The following is a 22,510-nucleotide window of genomic DNA, read 5'->3' as shown; positions in this document are numbered from 1 at the left end:
AACAAACATAAAAAAAAATAAAAACAAACACGCCGCCGCTTTTGCTTTCCAGGGTTCCGTCCGGCTGCAGTGGAAAGAAACTTGATGCAGCTGAAAGGTCCTGAAGAACCGAAGGAAAGGAGGGAAATGTGTAGATCGGACACCGGGATCTCCGCAAAGAAGTAAAAAAGACAAGAAAAAAAGACTTCCCCTTTATTACACTCACCTTGACACGTGGATTAATGATGATGAAGAAGAAGGTAATTCCCATGAAAGGAAAAGCTGGCGGATGAAAGTGAGGTAGCTCCCCGGCGAACAGCACCAACACGCTGGACGGACTGACTGACTTACTTTCTCTCTCTCTCTCTCTCTCTTTCTATCTATCTATCTATCTCTCTCGTGCGCCCCGCTGTGGGATCAGACCGGCACATTCCTCACAGCCCTAGACAATGAGAAAGGAAAAAAAAGGTGGGCTTTCTCCGGCTCGAGAGAAAAAAAAAGAAGGAAAAGGCCCACCCCTAACCGACCGCTTTACACCGCCGAAAAACAAACGCCCTTCCCCGGCTAGAAAACACAGGACCGCCCCCGCCACGGAGAGAGAGAGAGAGACTTAAAGAATCGACTCGTGTTCCGATTCCAGGTGTTGGGAGTCGAATCCTCGAGTCCATGATACAGTAGATGCCGTGCATTTTACACCTATTCCTTAAATCGTGTCTGAATCAATCCACCTCTAAATACTATCATTATGACACCACGGATATAGAAAACACCAATACTGTAGAGAAATGCAGTATTTCAGAGCGCTGCATTCAACAATTCTCGTTTCACTGCAGCCACAGCCGCGTCGCCTGCGCACATCTTCAGCAGAAGCATCGATATTAACCTCATAAAATGACCCGTGAATTTCTGCGCATTTTTTATTTCTTGCATTTACGGTTTTCCTGGGGATTTGAAATGAAAGCAGATGGTGTTTTTGTGAAAATTCCCAGGAAAGAAAACGCAAAAGTATAAATGGTCGGAAAATCTTGTTTTGAACAGCTGAACTTTCCATCCTTGTAAGTGTATCTGCAAACAAATCTAAAAATGTAGATTTTAAATACTAATGAATATATTTGAGCTTGTGCAGTTTGCTACAGATGCAGTTCGCGAGCTTTGACTAGTGTGCTCTCTGACAATCTATTTAAAGCACGTGAAACTGCTGACGTTATTGTACGCCTGCTAGATGGCCCCCGGTGTCTTCAACTCAAAATCCGGCTGGTTAAAGCAACGTCTTCAAGCAACGTGTACTTTACACTAGAGGCGCCCGCAGTGCTGAAATTTGAAGGCCTTACGAGAAATACCTTTGACCCCATTAAGGCTGAAATCGGATTTACTGGAAACACTAACTTTTGATTATTTGCTTAATTCCTTATTTCATACAATTGTTACATGTAATCTTTTCTCATTGACACTTGTCAGGTATTGTAGGCCAATATGATTTATATCAGTTTGGCAAAGTAAATTAATTATTGAATCAGTAATATGTTTAACAAACAGCAAATTCTATTTATCTTCCTACTCTGTGCTTTATGTAAACTGACTTTTTTAGATGTTTACTGTCTCTAATTCCCAGAGATCCTGCATGTTAACTTCTGGCTGTCCCTTTGATTTATGCAGCCATAGCCAGTCCTGCCAGACATCACCAACCTACACCCAGATCACACTGTACAGTGTCTTCAACATTTATGAACAATAAGTATAGTTAACAATCCTTTTTCTCTCTCCGTGTCACCCCTCTATACCCCCCCCTGTAGCCAAATATGGACATACTTCAACAAAGGAAAACAAAACCCTGCAGAAAACAAAGCACTATAAGTCAAAGTGACCAAATGGCTGGTATGGACAATCGGAAAGACTGAAGAGTTCTCAAACCCGGTCTCTGTTTAATACGACGAATTGAAAACTCGAAACTTGAAAGAATCGTCACCTTCCAAAAACGTTTATAAATGTTATAAATACGGAACAAAACGCAACAGGACATGGTGGTAAGGGAAAATGAACTCAGCTTAAACCGGATTATTTTCCAATGTCAGCATATGATGAGATGTTTCTAAAAATGCAACTCATGTTACTGAGAAACCCACAAAGCGCTCTACAGACGTTTCTGTGTCAGAAAGTAGCAGCTCTGCTCACAAAACTACATCATCGACATTTTTTTTAATACATGTGGAATTTCCATCATACATATTCCTGGGTAAGTACTTCCTATAGAAAGGATTTTTTTTTTACAGCTAGTGTATTAATATACGTATCTGTGACTTGCCTTGCATCCAGAACTACAGTCAAAGCTGCTCTTATTAAAGAGAAACAAACATTCGATCAGAATTGAGATCTGAACAGCACTTACTGGTGAATCTTTATTTAGTCTAACTTTGTTTCAGCTGAAATATTAAGATATTTGGATGGTTTTAGTCAGGAAGACGACTTTAACACTTTTAACAAATGGTTAAAATGCTCTTTTTTTACCACAGTTTATGAGTTTGCAGGACTCTTTTTTTGGCACATCCAAAAAAAATAATAACTTGTTGAATTAAATACGTTTTATCTCTAATGCTCAGCATTGAAGTTGTTCACTTTATTCTTATGTCACTATTCATCATTTAAACCAAACAATAATCTGAACCACTTTGGATTTCTCTCTTTGGAGAAATCTACTTAGATGATTCAGAAACCTAGAACCTTTACCTTTACCTACCCATATTCATAAAGAAATGAAGGTCTTCATTAACGACTCGAGTAGATAAGTAATATATAGTTATATAGTTCAAGACAGCATACTCCTCAATTCCCTGCCTAAAATAGAAAAGAAGGCGTTTATTCAGAGATACAACAATTTGAAGTTGTGGGTTCCATCCCTAGTTTGGACTCTTTTGTATGCTGAGGTATTGGATGATTTTAGACTGTGCTTGGAGCAGTTACGTTGCCAGGGACTGTGATTTTAGACTGTAAAGGACTTTTCTATTCACTGTTCACTAATTTTTTTTTATACAGACTTGGACAAATTTGTTGGTACCCCAAGAAACAAAATATACCCGAGTGGATTATAGTCTCAGATTAATAGCTTTCTTTGGTCAAATGCATACTGACAAGCCACAATGCTTCTCGGAGAATGTCCTTTGGACAGATGTTTGTTCACAGATGTTAAATTGATGCATTGAAACGGAAACAAAGGGAACTCTCAAGGTGGGAAACTTCCCGGACAGGGCTCCATCGCATTGTGGGGCCCAATCGCATGCACTTTATGGACGAAAGTATTGGGACACCTGACCTTTCCTGCCATATGTGGTTCTTCTCCAATGTGTTACCATAAAGCTGGAGGCACACAATTGTATAGGATGTTTTTGGATGCGGTATAATAAACTATAACAGAATTGCTAATCTGCCATTTTCCCTCTAGTCAATGACTGAACACTATCCAATCAAGTTCATCAGTGGAGAATAAACTATCACTTGTCTTAATATAATGATTGTTTGTGGGCTTTTAGGTAAGAACAAATCTGCAAGTTGAAAGTTGTGGCTACAGAAAAACCATGTAATATTCTAGAGTTGTATTCTAGAGCAATAGAAACTTGTTGGACTCTTTGAAAATATGTTGAGGTACGTTTCACTACAGTATATTTAACAGTTAGCCTGTTTTCTTTAGTCTGCTGAGACCAATGCTGTGTCCCAATTCAACTATTATCCATCATAAATAGACGAGATAAGAATGTCACACATCATATTACTCTACATCAATGGAAAAAAAATTGTTCGAGTGTAAGATTGGGATCTCCTTTTTTATGAAATCAGGTACTGATGTAGGGTGAGATGAGGAGGCCTGGGGTGTAGTTCCAATTAATCCAAAAGGGTTGAGATCAGAGCTTTATAGCAGGCCACACAAGATCTTCCACTCCAACCCAGGCTTTGTGTACAGGAGCATTGTCATGGTGGGATAGGTTTGGATCTCCTAGTTCAAGTGTAGGGAAAATTGAATGCTATCACATCCAAAGACATCCTGTACAATCGTGTGCTGATGGAGACAAACCACATAAAAAGTCAGGTGTCCCAGTGCTTTTGTCCATACTGTATATTGAAAATGTATATTGGATGATTTACCATTTCCAGTGTGGGTCCTTTTTCAGCTAATTTCGCCAAATAGATTTTTTTGAGTGAAGGAGGAAAGGTTTAGTGATGGTTTTCCTCACCTGATTAAACTGCAAACATGGCGGCTATTTACAAGTTCAGTCATACGCCTTCATTATTTCAGTGTAGGAACCTTAAATGTTATGCATAAACGTTTTTATTGTCCTTATGGTCTACCATATAAGGGATAGTAAATAAAGAAAATTCGACAACAGGCACCATGGCATATTAGTACTGTATATCCTTCTATTCTTTTGCTATAGACTCCAAAATGTGGACACGTTCCTCACAAAAAAAAAATACATACTTGTAGCACGTTGTAGCATCATGCAGCATTAAATCAATTGTATTAGCGAAAATTGAGTCTGATTCAAGCTACATTTCATTTTACCTGATTATTTTCACTTTGTGTGTACGTCAAGTACAATTTGGGACACATGTATGGATATTTTGCACTGAAGCCTCATTTCACAGCATTTTTCCACCCCTGACTGCTGCTTACTTAGCCCAAATACTAGCAGCGACCACTTCCTGTTTATTGTAGTGACGTAACCAGGATGACTCAACTGCCACAATTTAGTTAGATTCCATACCACTGAAGTCATATGGAAAGCGACAGGGAGAGCTAAACCCATCTGGCAGACCATAATAGGGCAGACTAGAGCAGTTCATACATAGGAACAGAGCATTACGTACGGAGGAAGGCATGGGATCTACATTCATACAATGTGTAGTTAAAATGCTAGCGTTAGCATTCTGCACACTTATGCGATGTCATAACATATTTCGTGCAGCAAAAGTTCAACTGTGTGTCTTTTAAGTATATTTAGTACAAATTGATTGATTTGTATTAGTAATATTAGAAGGGTGCTAGAAGGATAGTAGGTCACATGACCATAACAAAGCATTGCAGGTAGGAATACGTAAGTGTGTGCATGTACAGTGTATAAGTGATAATCCACATGTAATGCCATATACCATGGCTACTCACCAGAACTGACGATTGTTATTGATGCTTGCAGTTAAAACCTGCCTGATTGGATAATATTAATGCTTAATTTTCTGTAATTATTTTATATACATTTCATCACAGCTAGAGGTTTGCTGCTAAAAATCACACCCAGAGATAAAGTAGTGCCATAAGATTACATTTAATTGTAGGAGTTTCCATGCACAGTTATTAGAGAGAGAGAAACAGTGAGTGTGTCTAAGAATCAGATGCATCTGTATCTTTTTTACTAATAATCAAGCTGTTTGTGTTAACTCCTGGTGCCATTTATTTAATTACATTTTTGTTCAAATGCACATTTGAACATTTTGAAATCATCTTGCCTTGAGACATTTATCAAAATCATCATATACACCGTATTAAAATCCTTCATTTAACTCTGTAAGATCATTAGGAAATGTTTCCAATAGATGTTTGACTATGTATGGAACTGGACCTGTCTGTGGTTCCTGTGTGTTTAAAGCTCTGAACTCATAAATGAACTTCCAGCTGTCCATCATATTCCAGTATTCAAAGCAGTGCTCGAATTGAGGGAGGGGGCTGGGGGAATGGACCCCCATAAGGCATTAGGGACCCCACATAACAAGTAAAAAATAGACTTAGAGGGGTCCCCAAGATTATTTTAGTAAACAAATATATGAGTTACACAACAACTGGGGCCCCTCATAAGGCTTGACTCATTCCGAGCAGTAATTCAAACTGACTCTCAATAGATATCAAGAAATCTAAATATTTAAATCGTTTTAAAAGCTATTTAAATAGCTATCAAGAAAGCTATCATTATTCTGTGTTATTATTTAGCATTAAGTGCTGTAGAGTTTCAAGTCGCTCGTATCTGCATTTTGAATTTGGCATGTTCGACCGTTAGAACATCTACCTCAATTACGAGAACCTTTAATGAGTCTATGTAGAACCCTGCTTTATTGTGTTTCCTTGTGAGAGAGTCCAAAGAGAACTCGTTTTTGTGGCAATTAAATTATTCATTATTTTCCTGTACTGTAGCAGACAACCTGTGTGGCATAACCTATTGGTGTTGGATGGCTCTTGATTTCCCACACAGGTTGGTCTCTTCGAATAAAAAAAAGGTCCTTCATTTAATAAAAGGCCACGACATAACAACATAATTACTGTACATGTCTGAACATGTCATTGGACCAGGGGCATATGGAGGTTATATAAAAACCCACGCACTACAGAGGAGGCAGGAATGATACATCATCTAGAATACACTGTACTCGTGAAGAAACCCGTTCATCACCAACAGCCTGAGTGTGAAATATGTTAGGTAGAACATTTGCTGTGCTTGTGGATTACACAATCAGTTTTATAATATGTCTAAAAGTACACCTGACCATAGGATTCAGATGTGCTTTTTGAACATCATGTTCAACATTTAGTCCTTTTTTTGCTGTTATCATTTACCTCCACTCTTTTTTTGGAGTGCGCTTGTGACGTTTTGTGCTCATTCAAACCACAAGAACTTTAATAAACTCAGCTACTGATAAGGGCGAGGTGAAGAGGCCTGAAGTGCAGTCAGTGTTCCATTTCTCCCAAAGGTGTTCAATAGGGTTGAGGTCAGAATTCTTTACCAGGCCACTTATGATCCACCACTTTGGTCCATGTAAATTATATCTTGATGGAGCTGATTTTGTGCACAGGAGCATAGTCATGGAACAGGTTTGGGTCTTCTAGTGCAAGTGAAAGGATCATTTGATCCAGCAGACATCCTATACAATTGTGTGCCCCCAACTTTGTGCTAACAGTTTGGGAAAGAACCACATATAGCTTCAAAAGTCTCAAAACATGTGTCCAGTAGTGTTGTTAGTTAGTCAAATGATTAGGTTATATTCTGGTTAAAAACCTATTTTAATAATAAATAAACTCAACAAAAAATTGGTGAATATTGAAAAAATTACCAATATTTGATGTCGCACTTTTAAAATAGTTCTATAAGAAAACAATATTGTAAATATAATTAATCAATTAAACAATATGTGATCAAAATCAATAAATTTTGATTAATCATTGCAACATGGCCGAACTACTGCATATATTTATGAATAAAACATGACAAAACACTTGGATTTCCGGAAAAGAATCAATGCTCAGAGTTCCTGGAAGTTTTCTTATATTGCATCCTGAATTAAACGGAAATAGTAAAAATATAAAGTAATACGATTAAATATGTCGCAAAAGAAAGTGCCACAATGAACCAAAAAGGGATTTTTGCAGCAACCTCATAGAAGAATAATTGTTGGTTCCCCAAAGAACCTTTCAGCAACCTTTCAGAGCTTCATGCTCTCGTTTGCTTTAAGACACATCAAACGTCTTAGAGACCACCTGTGCAACCTGATTGGGTTGTGGGTGATGTCTCATGCTACAAGTCGTGACAAGGACCCTAACAATACACTAAACTAGAGATAAATCCGTCAGGAAGGGGAAGAAGAGAGTTAATGGCCACCACCTGCTAAACAATTTCCTTTTTTCAGGAGGTTGTTTTGCTATTGCTCTCAAGTGCACCTGTTTTTTACCTTCACATGCACCAAAGCAGGTAAAACTGACTTAGAATCACACTGCAGATACTGCAGTAATAAGTATGATTCAGTTGTAACATGTTATTTAACTGATGCAGTGAGTAGCTCCTGATTTTTTACTGAATATGACAGAAGATGCATCCTCTGGTTGTGGAAGGGATTTTACTCTGACTCAGAAGGGTCAAATTACAGGCCTGCATTAAGGAAAGACAACAACTAAGGAGATTGCTGAAAGAACAAAATATCAGTTAGGACTAAAGACTAAATAAAGAGATTGCAAACTAAGAAGATAGGACTTGTGTCATGTGGTCTGATGAGGCCAGATTTATCCTGTTCCAGAGTGATGGGTGCATCACGGTAAGAAGAACGTCGGAGGAACTGATGCACGCATCATACCTCGTGTCTACTGTACAAGCATGTGGGGGAAGATGGAAGAAAAAGGGGTCCAAATAAATGTATGATCGGCGTTGAGATTATTGAATGTGAAGAACTTTTTGTGGCGGAGTGGTGGCTCCAGCGGTTAAGGCGCTGGGTTGCCGATCGGAAGGTCTGGGGTTCAAGCCCCGGTATCACCATGCTGCCACTCTTGGGCCCTTGAGCAAGGCCCTTAACCCTCTATGCTCCGGGGGTCTCTTACGAGGGAAATATCAAGGTCCGTGACGTGGGGCCGCCTTCCCGTGGGCTCACCACCTGCAGGAGGGACCATAAGGGACGGTGCTGTGAGGATTGGGCAGCAGTCGAAGGCGGGGGCCTGCTTAGACTGCTGCCCCCGCGACCCGAATTGCGGATAAGCAGGAGAAAATGAATGAAGAACTTTTTGTGCAAATGGAAAGGTTCCATAGATGTTAACAAATAACCATTTAAGAAACTTAAGAGTGTAAGTGCCATACATTCACCCAGTGATGGAAACACAGTAAGTTCGAATTGTTTCTGTAGATCTGTTGCAATGTAGTTCAGGCATAAACATCTGGAATGTTTCCCAGCTCAGGAGCAACATCTTGAAAAATGTCCATTAAGTAAAAATCTGTTTGTTGGAACCTTGTTAACTTTGAATGCTTGCGAATGAAGTGAGTTTCTGGTGTTGCTTGTGCTAAAAAATGTGTTCTCTCATCAGGTTTTCTTCATTTAGAAGGAGTCTCCAGTATCAGTGCTGTGTAATGATCTGAGGTAAAGCTGTAAAACATGGTAATGTCGAGGCTGTTGTTAATGGGAACTCATTAGCACTAAAACCACTTTGCACCATTATTAATAATTACCGTACAGATTCTAGGTTTTTCTCATCATGCTAGTGTCAACCAACAAATGAACTCTAGAGAGAAAACTTCTTTGCCTGTTTGATTAGGTTTCTTTTAGTGTACAAAGTCCTTATTTCTCCAATAGCAGCCCTGAAAAGTGTGTTCACCAGGCAATGTTGTAGCTCCCGCATGGAATGCGAATCCCATGGGCTTGTGGCCAACATTCCCTCCAACGCACCTGGGTGAAATCACAGCAGTTTTTTTTTCATAGGCTCTGTTTACAGCATTTCTGGAGGACTGTGGAGGTCCAGGATCAGCGTTGCTTTTACAGAGCAGCCGTTAAATATGGTATCCCAAGCAAATTCTCGGACACATCCAGGTCACCGTGAGAAACTAAACTCCTAAGACATTTATCCTGGAGATATTTCCAGCACCACAGTACACTGCAAATAGCATACATATATATATATATATATATATATATATATATATATATATATATATATATATATATATATATATATATATATATATGTGTGTGTGTATGTATATGTGTGTGTGTGTGCGCATACAGAGATCAGTGCAATGAAATTTAGGCATTTAGAAATAAGATTTGTTACACAATGCACATGAATGCCTGCATTTACACTTCTGCCTGTATTTCTGTCTTATACACACTCCTCCTGTACCCACTCTTCTCCTGTACCCACACTGCTCCTGTACTCACACTGCTCCTGTACTCACACTGCTCCTGTACCCACTCTTCTCCTGTACCCACTCTTCTCCTGTACCCACACTGCTCCTGTACCCACACTGCTCCTGTACTCACACTGCTCCTGTACCCACTCTTTTCCTGTACCCACTCTTCTCCTGTACCCACACTGCTCCTGTACTCACACTGCTCCTGTATCCACACTGCTCCTGTACCCACACTGCTCCTGTACTCATACTGCTCCTGTACTCACACTGCTCCTGTATCCACACTGCTCCTGTACCCACACTGCTTCTGTACTCATACTGCTCCTGTACTCACACTGCTCCTGTATCCACACTGCTCCTGTACCCACACTGCTTCTGTACCCACACTGCTTCTGTACCCACACTGCTCCTGTACTCACACTAATTATTCACATAGTTTTTTTATAAGCAGTTCTATCACATCACAGTGGGGTGAACTTGGTATGTTCTATGGTGTCATATAGGTTTTGGTTGGAGTGTTTATCACAACACAGTTCAGCAGCGAAGACTACAGACTGGGCTTACAACGCCTCCATGTGCTCGCTGTTATATATGACATGTTAACGTTAGGGTTGACTCATAATTGCTTGGCTACAGTGATTATGTACACTATATGAAACAAACAAACAATTTAGATTTTTTTGCTGGAATTTATTTATTTATGTATTTATGTTTAATCTATTAACTTATTTATTGGCTTTTAAATTTATTAACATATGTATTGCCTTATTTATTCTTAGACTTAATAATAAAAGAAAATATATTTTTTGACATTTGTATATATATATATATATATATATATATATATATATATATATATATATATATATATATATATATATATATATATACAGTGAGGAAAATAAGTATTTGAACACCCTGCTATTTTGCAAGTTCTCCCACTTAGAAATCATGGAGGGGTCTGAAATTGTCATCGTAGGTGCATGTCCACTGTGAGAGACATAATCTAAAAAAAAAAATCCAGAAATCACAATATATGATTTTTAAACTATTTATTTGTATGATACAGCTGCAAATAAGTATTTGAACACCTGTCTATCAGCTAGAATTCTGACCCTCAAAGACCTGTTAGTCTGCCTTTAAAATGTCCACCTCCACTACATTTATTATCCTAAATTAGATGCACCTGTTTGAGGTCGTTAGCTGCATAAAGACACCTGTCCACCCCATACAATCAGTAAGAATCCAACTACTAACATGGCCAAGACCAAAGAGCTGTCCAAAGACACTAGAGACAAAATTGTACACCTCCACAAGGCTGGAAAGGGCTACGGGGAAATTGCCAAGCAGCTTGGTGAAAAAAGGTCCACTGTTGGAGCAATCATTAGAAAATGGAAGAAGCTAAACATGACTGTCAATCTCCCTCGGACTGGGGCTCCATTAAGGATCTCACCTCGTGGGGTCTCAATGATCCTAAGGAAGGTGAGAAATCAGCCCAGAACTATACGGGAGGAGCTGGTCAATGACCTGAAAAGAGCTGGGACCACCGTTTCCAAGGTTACTGTTGGTAATACACTAAGACGTCATGGTTTGAAATTATGCATGGCACGGAAGGTTCCCCTGCTTAAACCCGCACATGTCCAGGCACGTCTTAAGTTTGCCAATGACCATTTGGATGATCCAGAGGAGTCATGGGAGAAAGTCATGTGGTCAGATGAGACCAAAATAGAACTTTTGGGTCATAATTCCACTAAACGTGTTTGGAGGAAGAAGAATGATGAGTACCATCCCAAGAACACCATCCCTACTGTGAAGCATGGGGGTGGTAGCATCATGCTTTGGGGGTGTTTTTCTGCACATGGGACAGGGCGACTGCACTGTATTAGGGAGAGGATGACCGGGGCCATGTATTGCGAGATTTTGGGGAACAACCTCCTTCCCTCAGTTAGAGCATTGAAGATGGGTCGAGGCTGGGTCTTCCAACATGACAATGACCCGAAGCACACAGCCAGGATAACCAAGGAGTGGCTCTGTAAGAAGCATATCAAGGTTCTGGCATGGCCTAGCCAGTCTCCAGACCTAAACCCAATAGAGAATCTTTGGAGGGAGCTCAAACTCCGTGTTTTTTCAGCGACAGGCCAAAAACCTGACTGATCTAGAGAAGATCTATGTGGAGTAGTGGGCCAAAATCCCTCCTGCAGTGTGTGCAAACCTGGTGAAAAACTACAGGAAACGTTTGACCTCTGTAATTGCAAACAAAGGCTACTGTACCAAATATTAACTTTGACTTTCTCAGGTGTTCAAATACTTATTTGCAGCTGTATCATACAAATAAATAGTAAAAAAATCATACACTGTGATTTCTGGATAATTTTTTTTTTAGATTATGTCTCTCACAGTGGACATGCACCTACGAAGACAATTTCAGACCCCTCCATGATTTTTAAGTGGGAGAACTTGCAAAATAGCAGGGTGTTCAAATACTTATTTTCCTCACTGTATATATATATATATATATATATATATATATATATATATATATATATATATATATATATATATATATATATATAGTTTATTTATTTAATTATTTTAAATTAATGAATTAATTTTGTTAAGTGAAAATGTCGTGTCATGAATATTGTCGAAATGATGGATTTCTTATGAAGCATGAGATTACATGAGATCTACAGTAAACCATATATATGAATATTAAGTCAATTTCTGGCATTTTTACTGCTCATTTTAAGCTGCTACTCTTTTCTTCAATCAGTGACTCATCTGAGCAACAGAATACAGAAAACGATTGTAATTGTATAATAGGAAGTATTGAATAAATTATTCAAGACATTCTTTTTGCAGTGCATGCATTCTTTTAAACTACAATGGCTCTATCTATGTAGCAATTAGTAACAATGACTATATGGAAAGACGTTTATGGACACCAGACCAATAAAACATTCCATTCCACATTTATATTACATTTACAATCATGGCATTTGGCAGACACCTGTATCCAGAGCGACTCCATCATTAAGTATATTCTAATACTGGTTCATTAGGACCCAGACCAAGAATACCAACTTAAAATATGTTGGGGGAAAATAGTTATATACATATAAATTCTTTCTAACTTAGTCTTAGTCATGGTTTGAAGACTGCTAGTGACTCAGGTGTTTGGATATTAATTGGAGTTCGTTCCAGACACAAGTCTGGAAGCATGTCTTCCTTGTACCCTGAGAGATGGTAGGACCAGTCAAGCTGTGGTTAAGGATTACAGGGAGTTTGGTGCACAGCAGGGTGACATAAGTGCTGACTGGTATTGGGGTGCTAGTATTTTTTTTGGCTCAGTAGTCAAGCATCAGAGTTTAAAATCTGATGTGGGCCGCTACAGGAAGCCAGTGAAGGGAGCGTAGCTGTGATGTGGTGAGGTTGAATGTCTTTTAAAATTCTTCACTTTTCTGGGGAGATGTTTCACTATATTTGAGTGTGCTTGTGGAGTTTTGTGCTCATTCAGTCACAAGGCCATCAGTAAAGTCAGGTACTGAGGTAACCTGAGGAGGCCTGGGGTGCAGTCAACTTTATTCCAGAAGGTTGTGGTCAGAGGTCTGGAGCAGGCCACTTAAGATCTGGAATGCTGGAACATGTTTTGCTTTTAGTTCAAGTGAAGGGAACGTTTAATTCTACTGCATTCAAAGACATCCTATACCACTGTGTGCCTCCAACTTTGTGGCGACAGATTGTGTTTCAATCGGCAATAACAGCTGAATCTGGCGACATCTAGAGGCAATGTTGAGAATGCACCAGGCACTGTAAGCCGTTCTTCTTCTTCTTCTTCTTCTTCTTCTTCTTCTTCTTCTTCTTCTTCTTCTTCTTCTTCTTCTTCTTCTTCTTTTTTCGGCTTCTCCCATCAGGTGTCACCACAGCGGATCATCTGTCTCCCTGTCCTATACATCTGCCTCTTTCAAACCAACTACCTGCATGTCTTCCCTCACCAAATCCATAAAACTCCTCCTTGGCCTTTCTCTTTTACTCCTTCCTGGTGGCTCCATTCGATATACCCCATGTCCCTCCTTTACAGATGTCCAAATCTCAATCTCGCCTCAAAACGTCCTACATGCAGTGCCTACAATGCCTACGTTTCTAATCCTGTCCATCGTCGTCACTCCCAACGAAAACCTCAACATCTTTAGCTCTGCTACCTCCAGCTCCACCTCCTGTCTTTTACTCAATGCCACTGTCTCTAAACTATACAACATCTCAGGTCTCACCACAGTCCTATAAACTTTCCCTTTCACTCTCACAGATACTTAACCTGCTCCCTACTCTCACCACAAATCACATCATCTTCAAACATCATAGTACAGGGAGACTCCTGTCTGACCTCTTCCATCAACCTGTCCATCACCTCAAAAATGTGCAGGGAAGAGTAAAAAAAATGATAGAACCTCTCCTAGAATTTCTAATGATTTTAAATGGCTATAATAGGAGTTGTACTGGTTTTTAATGGAAACTGTAATGTTTCCTGTGATGTTAACTGTTCTGGTAATTTTGTTTGGTTAATGATGTCCTCTCTCTGATACCATTAAGGACCAATAGAACACCTTTGGCAGCTTGTTGATCACGTGTTGCTATCTACTGGACATTTTTAGGGACCCTGAAACCCTCAAGCCTTTAGATTCCAATAATCTTTATAATGGTTTATTTGATTGTGAAAATAATTTATTCATGTGCATAAAGGTCATATTTGGTAATGGTTTTACTGTGTAACTGATGATGTTTTTTTTTTACTGGGATTCTAAAGAAATTATTAGAAATTCTGTGATTGATCCTTGTTTTTTTTTTTTTTTTTTTGCAGCGGAGACATATGACCAGACATACAAAAGGAAGTAGGGCTGATTGGAAGAGGTTGGGTAAAGGAGGAGGTGGAGGAGTGGCAGTAATGCCGTGTTGTGAAAGCAGTCAAATAAAAGTGGCCCACTTCCAGACAGAAGCAGCTAGGAGAACCAAACCAAAGCTTCTGAATACGTCCGGTCCAGACTATTTCAATGAACTAATACTTGTTGGGTGTAAGGTCTTTTATTTAGAAGAAGAGGACAAAGAAGAAGAAGAACTCGCAATTATCTAGATCACAGGAACCTATTTTTTTTATATATATATATATATATATATATATATATATATATATATTAAACATAAAGAAAATTTCAGGACCCAGTTAAGGTAAGTCACACAACAAACACCCACACATACACATGAAAAGGGCTGGCAACGTTTGTAGATTATTAGCTATAATATAAAAAGGAAAAAATAAACTGTTATTTAACTCAGTATTGTTTTAAGCAAACATCCTATAATCCACGACTAAGTTTGTTGTTATGGTAACCGTATTAAAGAAACTCAAAATTATTAATTGACGTACTATTTACCCACATTGCCTTCTGAGATGCATTTCTATACATTGTTATATATAATATATTAATTTTAAACAGACAGCAAAGACATTAATGACAAATATTAGTCCATGGGTCAGTCCCGAGTTTGGGCATGAGGTTCCATCTTGGTTCTTTGGTGTCCTCCTTCTGGTCAAAGATAGGTAGATGCAGGTAGATTGAATTGCTGTGCTCAATTGCCCCTATGTATGAATCAGTTATGAAAATGAGTTATGCATTTATTAATTGTCCATCCACATCCACCACACAAGGTTCCATGCACACATGCTTTCATACTGTACATTTATGCATTTATTAAATTTTCGGATTAATCGTTTCTAGACAGAACTTGATTTTCATCGTGTTTTTGGGGAATTGAAGGAAACCAGAGAACCTGGAGGAAACCAGGTATAACGGGACGATTCAGGCACATGTCCTTTATCACCTGTACAAGCAAACAATATCAATGATATTCATTCATTCATTCATTTTCTCCCGCTTATCCGTAATTCGGGTCGCGGGGGCAGCAGTCTAAGCAGGCCCCTGCCTTCGACTGCTTCCCAATCCTCACAGCACCGTCCCTTACGGTCCCTCCTGCAGGTGGTGAGCCCACGGGAAGAATATCATTGATATTGATATTTGTTACCAAAATCTAACGTATAATTTAAAAAATCTTGTACCATTTTCATTGACCAGGCAATGATTCAATATTTTGTCAAAACGACAGAATCATCTATGATTCAATTGATTTGATATAATTTTAATTCAAAAAGCAATCATTATTTAGTCTTTCTTTTGTCTTTACTACTAAATCTAAAATTCAATAGATTCAAAGTGAGTTTTTTGGGGAGGGGTAATTTTACTGGTTAAGGCATTGACTTGGAAGGTCACAAAGTTTGAATCCCAGCACCACTGATGGGCCCTTGACCAAGGCCCTTAACCCTCAACTGCTCAGCTGTAGGTCCATTAGAGGGATAAGGGCTTTTGCTGTAAATGTGAATTTTGCTTAATCAGGCAATGATTTAATATTTCTCAATACCACTGAATCTTTTACCATATAAATAGATTTGATGTGATTTCACATCACCAGGCAACCATTTAAAATCATTGATATTACCAAATTTTCTACGGATTAGTAGATTTCATTAGATTTTAACTCCCAAGATGATGATTCAATATTTGTCTTTACCAGTGGTGTCAAACTCAATTATAGGACTAAAAAAAGTAGAAGTAGGGGACCAAAGACTGTCAACATTTACAACAAAGACAGACAGAGAATAAAGTGTGAAAAATAATATACTAAGGAAAAGCAGTATATTCTGCTCTTATGCACATTTGTCTGAGTGAAATGTTCGGCATCGTTTCTCGGCTGCCAGTTCATTACTAATTGGGGTTCAATTCTGTGCTGGGACTCTTAGCATAAAGTGAAGGTGTGCATGAGTGAGACGACTCCGGTGTGTTTTTGTTCATCTTCAGGACTAAAAAATAAAAGCTGCTCACATGGATAACATACAGAGCGTTCGAGCAGCCTGTAGGCGGAAATGGAGAATAGTTTCAGGAATGAAGCATGGAAACTGTTTAGCGCTCACAGAGTAAAATTTTGCCAGTTACAATAAAAAGAACGAAAGGTGCTTTACACTTCACATGTACATAACAGCACAGTGAAATTATATTTTTTCGCATATCCCAGTGAGATTTGGAAGCTGGCGTCAGAGCGCAGAGCCATGATACAGGGTTTTTGGATTACTAAGGGTTAAGGGTTGGGGCTCAGGGGGCCCCAAGAGTAGCAGTTTGGCAATACCTTGGGTTGAATCCCAGATTTTCCGATCGGAAATGGCCCGAGGGTCTTTAGTTTGACATGTCTGGTCTTTACAATCTTTTACGATTCAAATAGAATCAATCAAATTTTGACTTACCAGGGAATAATACCACCAAATCTCTTACCCTAAAGTATACAACAACTCTTCATTAATTGTGCACCTAGTTTTTTGACCAAAAACATTTGAGTAGACCGCTTTAAGCGTTGCAAAAGATCTCTCCGGAAACGTTTTTCCTTAGGGCCTTTTTTTTTGTCTGGATCATAAATAGGTCTGACAACAAACAACCATCCCCATGTTGTACAATGTGTGAGTTACCTTAAATATGCCACACCTTTGGGCACTGTGCTCTGGAATTTTTTCTCATGACTCAAAGTGCGCCACAGACTATCTAACTAATCATAATCTGTAGAGCATATGAGGACTGGTTTTCCTGTTTTTTTTAGATAACTGCAAGCCTGTGAAATTTGGTGTGTGCAGTTATTTCGATGTTAAAAGTGATAAAATGCAAAAAACAACAACAACGACAACAAAAGTGCTAAATGAAGTACACAAAGCTGAGATACAGTAGGTCAAATTGTGGTCAAATTGTAGGTCAAGTGCTCCCTTTAAACTTCACGTCTCTATTAATAATGAAGCTGTTGGAGTTAACCAACGCAGAATAGCTGCTATGTTAAACATTTTGTTCTCCGGTTTGTCAAATTCATCTTGTGCCTTTCTCCAAATCACCGTATTTACCATGTAACCAACATATACAAATATTTTTACCTCAGTAAATTTCAGAAAATGTTTCCAATAGCTACTATGGTCACATCTGTTTGTTTAAACCAGCGTATTTATTTACATCACTGAGTAAAATGACCGGTCATGAGTTCAAATCCCAGCCACACCAAGGTGCCACTCCTGGGCCCTTGAGCAAGGCCCTCAACCCCATAGCTGCTCAGTTGTATGAATTAGATAAATGTAAGTCGCGCTGGAAAAGGGGGTCTGGCAAATGCTGTAAATGTAAATATCAGTAAGTACAAAAGAGGGTTATATTGCTTGAATTTTGAAATTTCGGCCGTATTAATGCTTTCGTTAATCTGCACTAGGAGAAGTTTTCAGGAGTGTGTATAAATCTGCTTCAATATGTTTTCTCACGAGATTATGGCATGACAGGAGGGATGTCTTTTATTGTGGCTACGAAGCCGTAACTGTTACAATAAAAGAACCCGAGAATGTAGTAAGAGGATGCTATAGTATTTAAAGGTGTTGAAACATCAGCTTACAGAAATGAGTCATCGTGGGAAACTCGAAATATCTTTGCCAGAGGTGTGATGTGCACTGTCACGTACCACATGTAAAAGAAAAAACTGAACAGCTTGTATGGCTTCTGAAAAGGGTCAAAACCAGGATACATCATTTCCTGTATTGTTCCAATACCTGCATGTAATGTTTATTTATTTATATTGCATTATGGCTGCACTGTTTATTCTATATAGACAAAAGTATTTTGACACCTGATTTGTCCAGTCAGAGTTGCTTCTTCCCCAAACTGTTCCCACAATGTTGGAGGCACACACTTGTCTTTGTACAGGATGTCTTTGAATGTAGTGGCAAAGAAATATTTCCAGACCGGTTCCAACATGTCTTTGCTTGGGGTTCAAACCAAAACTTGAATTAATGTCTGTGCACATTTTCTGTGTGTTTTCTTCCCTTTGAATCTTTTGGTTTTCCTGAGGGTTTTCCAGTTTCCTTATCGTGGCGTCACATCCGAGCATTTTCTGGGAACGGCTCCGGATTTAATGAGACCCAGGAATAAAACCATTGCATTCTGTATACACTTAGGAATTCAAATCTAGATCTCTGAAAGGTTCTTCTGCTTGTTATGTTTTTGGGATCTGTTAAAAGATTCTGGGTAGAACCCAATAATTTATTTTTGTCAGGAAAGGTTCAAAGAATAATTTAGTGGGAACTAAAGAATGTTAAACTATTTAATAACCTTTAATTACTTCTTCCAATTAAAAAGAGTTTGGAGTCGACTTCTCATGACCTTTTCAGTCTGCACTTTTGTCTTGATTGCAATTTGTAGCGGTAAGAAAAGGAAAATCCAGAGAAAAATAGAAATCGATAGAGAGCATGCCTTGCGTGAATTCTTGTTGAATGCTGTGTTGAACGAAATGTCGTCTTTTTCAGATGCTTCCAACGGAGACTTCTTTCGTTGAGTTCTCTTTAGAGAACCTCAGCCTGGAGGACACCCCAAACAGGTCCACATTTCTGGACTCAGAGTTCCGCTACACACTTTTCCCCGCATTCTACGGTGTGGTGTTTGTGATCGGGCTGGTGGCCAATGTGTACGCCCTCTACGTCCTGCATCACATGCGGGAGTCCAAGGCCATGAACGAGATACGTATCTACATGACCAACCTGACCGTAGCGGACCTGCTTTTTGTCTGCGTGCTTCCCTTCTGGATCAATTATTATATTAATCGTGGCGACTGGATGTACTCAGACTTTTTTTGCCGCATCAATGGTGCACTTTTCTTCATTAACACCTATTGCTCCGTCCTCTTCCTCACTGTTATCAGCATCAATCGGTACTGGGCAGTGACTCGGCCACTGGTGGCCGCTTCTTCAGACTGCTGGAGGCGGGGGGTCATTACCTCCGTGATTGTCTGGGTTGTTACGTTGGCGGCGGCATCTTATAACCTCGCCACACCCGGACTCCAGAGAGACGATCATGCAAAAGTGTCCCGATGTTTCGAGGGTTATCATAACAATGATTCATCCAAGCTACCGGTCATTGTCATCCACTTCTTAATTATTGGCCTGTTCTTCGCAGTGTTCCTTCTTGTTGTTTTCTGCAACATGCTCATCGCGTGCACCCTCCTGTCCCAGCCCATCAGTCAGCCACGGTCCAGTACAGGACGGCGACCTCACGGGACCAAACGCCGTGCCTTGCGCATGCTGTGCGCCGTCGTGGGTGTGTTCGTCATCTGTTTCATTCCTCATCACATCGTCCAAGGGCCGTGGACTCTCGCGGTCCTAAATATGACCAACTGGAGCCAGGAAACCAGGCAGTACCTGAACGACGCCCATCAAGTCACATTGCTCCTCATGGGCTTGAACTGTATCCTGGACCCCATCGTTTATTGCTTCTCCACCAGGAAATTCCGTATGTACATACAGGGTCACCTTAAGAAAGTGAAGCAGGGAAAAACCTGCTCCAATTACACCAGCACCACGGGCATGTCAATGAAAATCAGGAATCAGAGTGAAGACCTAAGCGTCTTCGAGCAGAAGCAGTAAAAGAGATTTTTTACAGCAACGCCATCGATGTCTTACAGAAAGATGTTTTGAGACACCTATCGAAGACTATATATTATCAGATTAGGTGTAAAAAATAAGCCTTCATCTGGTATTTAAGGAGTTTCACAATTTTTCTAAAAAATTCCCACTTGTGACAGTTGAATTGTGGGTAACATAGGAAAGAGTTATCAGAAGTGAAAATAGAAGGGTATTTTTATAAAATTTCAAAGCTAATATATCATTACAAAATATTGGACATTAAACAGACTCTTTTTTTTTTTTCTTTACATGAACCACGTAGCTGATGTGTAAATTTATGCTGATCTATTCACCATCCAAAAGAAATTCCAGAATTTCATAGAAGTGGGTTTCGAACCCGTCTTTATTTCAGCCTGTACACATCGCTGTAGCTGGACTTCCCTATGTAACTTAATTGCGCAACGCTGATTTCTTAAGCATGTTTTTTTTGGTACGTTCCGCAAAACACAGGATCACAGGACGTTCGTGTCACCAGTGTACTTCTTCCTAAATTTACAATATTTTGCCCATGCTCTACCTCACCTCATCAAATTCCTCAGATATTTGAAGACCTTCAAACGTTGCATGAGGATGATTTCGACAGCAGTAACCTGTAAAGATATTTGGGGGATTTGGGAGTTTGGGAGTGTTGGTGGGTTGGTCACAGGATGTACACTGTATAGACAAATATATTGTGACACATGCTTTTTCCATCCACATGTGGTTCTTCTGCAAAGCTGTTACCACAACATGTCAATGCCCCTGTGCACACACAAAACGTTTGACCTCAATCCTATTGTACACCTTTGCGAAGAAGTCGAACGGTGGCTGAGCTGCCTCCTGAAAATCTAGTGGTTCCCAGAAGATTGGAGGTTATTAATCAAAATGGGGACTAAATGTGGAACAGGAAGTTCAAAATGCAAACAAACATTTGTCCATATAGTGTAAAGAGGCTTAAATCTCGAGTTGTAAGACCATAATTGACTTGTAGTCACAAGTCTCATGCACTTTTGGTAATGGTGAAATACTGGATGTGTGTTAACATTAGCAGTGTGTTAACACGTTCAAATGGGGAAAGATTACAGAAGCGTTTCCTCATCGATGCTTTCATTTTTGGGTGGAAATCCAAACAGAAATCATCACTTTTTCTATAAATGTAATATATTGTACAATGTTTAAACCATTTGCTTAAGCTTGATTTTTGTGATTGTTTTTAATATGCTGTGGAGATGAAGTTAATGTGTATGCACATTATTGTTTCTTAATAAACTGTCAATGCACTTAGATGTTATATAAACCACAGAATTTGGCTGAACTGTTTTTCCGTTCTGTCAGATTTTATCACCGATGCGAGACGGTGGCCATGGAGACATTCAGTGCTAGCACGGGTGTGAGTTTTATTTCAACACAAGGTACTAGAGGGTTTTTTTTTTTTAAGGCAGTGACAAAATGCCAATATTTTGAATCATTTTTTGACTCATTTAATAGAAAAATCTATAATATTGAGTTTGTAACCTTTTTGTTCACAATTTACATAAACAAACATATTAACAAAAAGCTAAACTGTTTTTTTTTTTTTTTTACTTTTTTAATAGAAATGGAATCAAAATAGTTTCACATTTAAAAAGGAGGAAGGAAATGTTAAAACCTTTTGCTGTATCTGTATCTGAATGAAACATAGTGTTAGGGGAAATAAAACAAGCACAAAAACATTCTGACTTTTATTCAGAGTTGCTACTGTAGCAATAAAACATACACAAAGGAATAAAGAGAAAAGTAGTGCTATAAGAGAAAATATATAATCTGGGACAAAATAAAACCAACCTTCCCCCCAAATATCGGTTAGGGAACAGATTTGTGTCTCCCAGTTCAAGTGAAGGGATGTATGTAATGAGCCACATATTGCGTACAGCTGCTTATAGGGTAAACTTAGGGAAGTAGCAGCTCAGTGGTCAAGGTGCTGGGTTACTGATTGTTGGGGGTTTAAGCCTCGATATCGCCAAGCTGCCACTCTTGGGCCCTTGAGCAAGGCCCTTAACTCTCTGTGCTCAAGGGGCTGTGGATGACCTCATCTTGCTCAGAAGAAAGAAAGAATTTCGCTGTAATGTATGTGTGACAAACTATAAAATTTTACCCGAAGAACTTTTACTTTGTCTAAACATATATGTAAATGTACAGATGTTCCACTTTATTTTCATTATCAACACAGAGCTTGGACGTATACTTCGGGACATTGTCTTGTTGTATGCTGTATGTTGTAAGTCGGTTCCAGGCGGAATTGCATGATGTTGAAGTATGTTGCCATGTTGGTTCCTTTCAACTGGAATAAATCTCCAAC

The 22,510-nt window shown here is 39.2% G+C and overlaps 2 protein-coding genes and 1 long non-coding RNA gene across 7 annotated transcripts in view; 2 read left to right on the top strand and 1 right to left on the bottom strand.

Annotated features, from left to right (window-relative positions):
* luzp1 (leucine zipper protein 1) overlaps positions 1-344 on the bottom strand; it is a 51,028-nt gene extending 50,684 nt beyond the window's left edge. For all 3 annotated transcript variants that reach the window (XM_083550360.1, XM_083550359.1, XM_083550361.1), the window contains exon 1: positions 206-344. The gene's annotated coding sequence lies outside the window, so the exon portion shown is untranslated. The remainder of the gene's footprint in view (positions 1-205) is intronic.
* ptafr (platelet-activating factor receptor) overlaps positions 1-21,487 on the top strand; it is a 23,939-nt gene extending 2,452 nt beyond the window's left edge. The window contains exons 3-6 of one of the 3 annotated variants that reach the window (XM_083550376.1): positions 53-1,176; positions 1,336-1,688; positions 1,880-2,212; positions 19,042-21,487. In XM_083550376.1, coding sequence (XP_083406502.1) covers positions 2,183-2,212; positions 19,042-20,154 — 1,143 coding nt within the window. In that variant the 5' untranslated portion in view covers positions 53-1,176; positions 1,336-1,688; positions 1,880-2,182 and the 3' untranslated portion in view covers positions 20,155-21,487. Of the gene's footprint in view, positions 1,177-1,335; positions 1,689-1,879; positions 2,213-14,590; positions 14,841-19,041 lie in introns of those variants that run through there. The other 2 variants (XM_083550375.1, XM_083550377.1) reach the window with 2 other exon arrangements.
* Positions 15,672-17,073, top strand: LOC310731268. Its single transcript, XR_014535139.1, has 2 exons — positions 15,672-16,505; positions 16,821-17,073. It is a non-coding gene; the product is annotated as an uncharacterized lncRNA (long non-coding RNA).
* Positions 21,488-22,510: the final 1,023 nt, after the last annotated feature.

The sequence above is a fragment of the Silurus aristotelis genome (genome assembly GCF_946808225.1).
Source record: "Silurus aristotelis genome assembly, chromosome: 9".
Classification (NCBI taxonomy): Eukaryota; Metazoa; Chordata; class Actinopteri; order Siluriformes; family Siluridae; genus Silurus; species Silurus aristotelis.
Note: the sequence above shows the minus strand (reverse complement) of the source record. Positions and strands in the feature narration are given on the sequence as shown.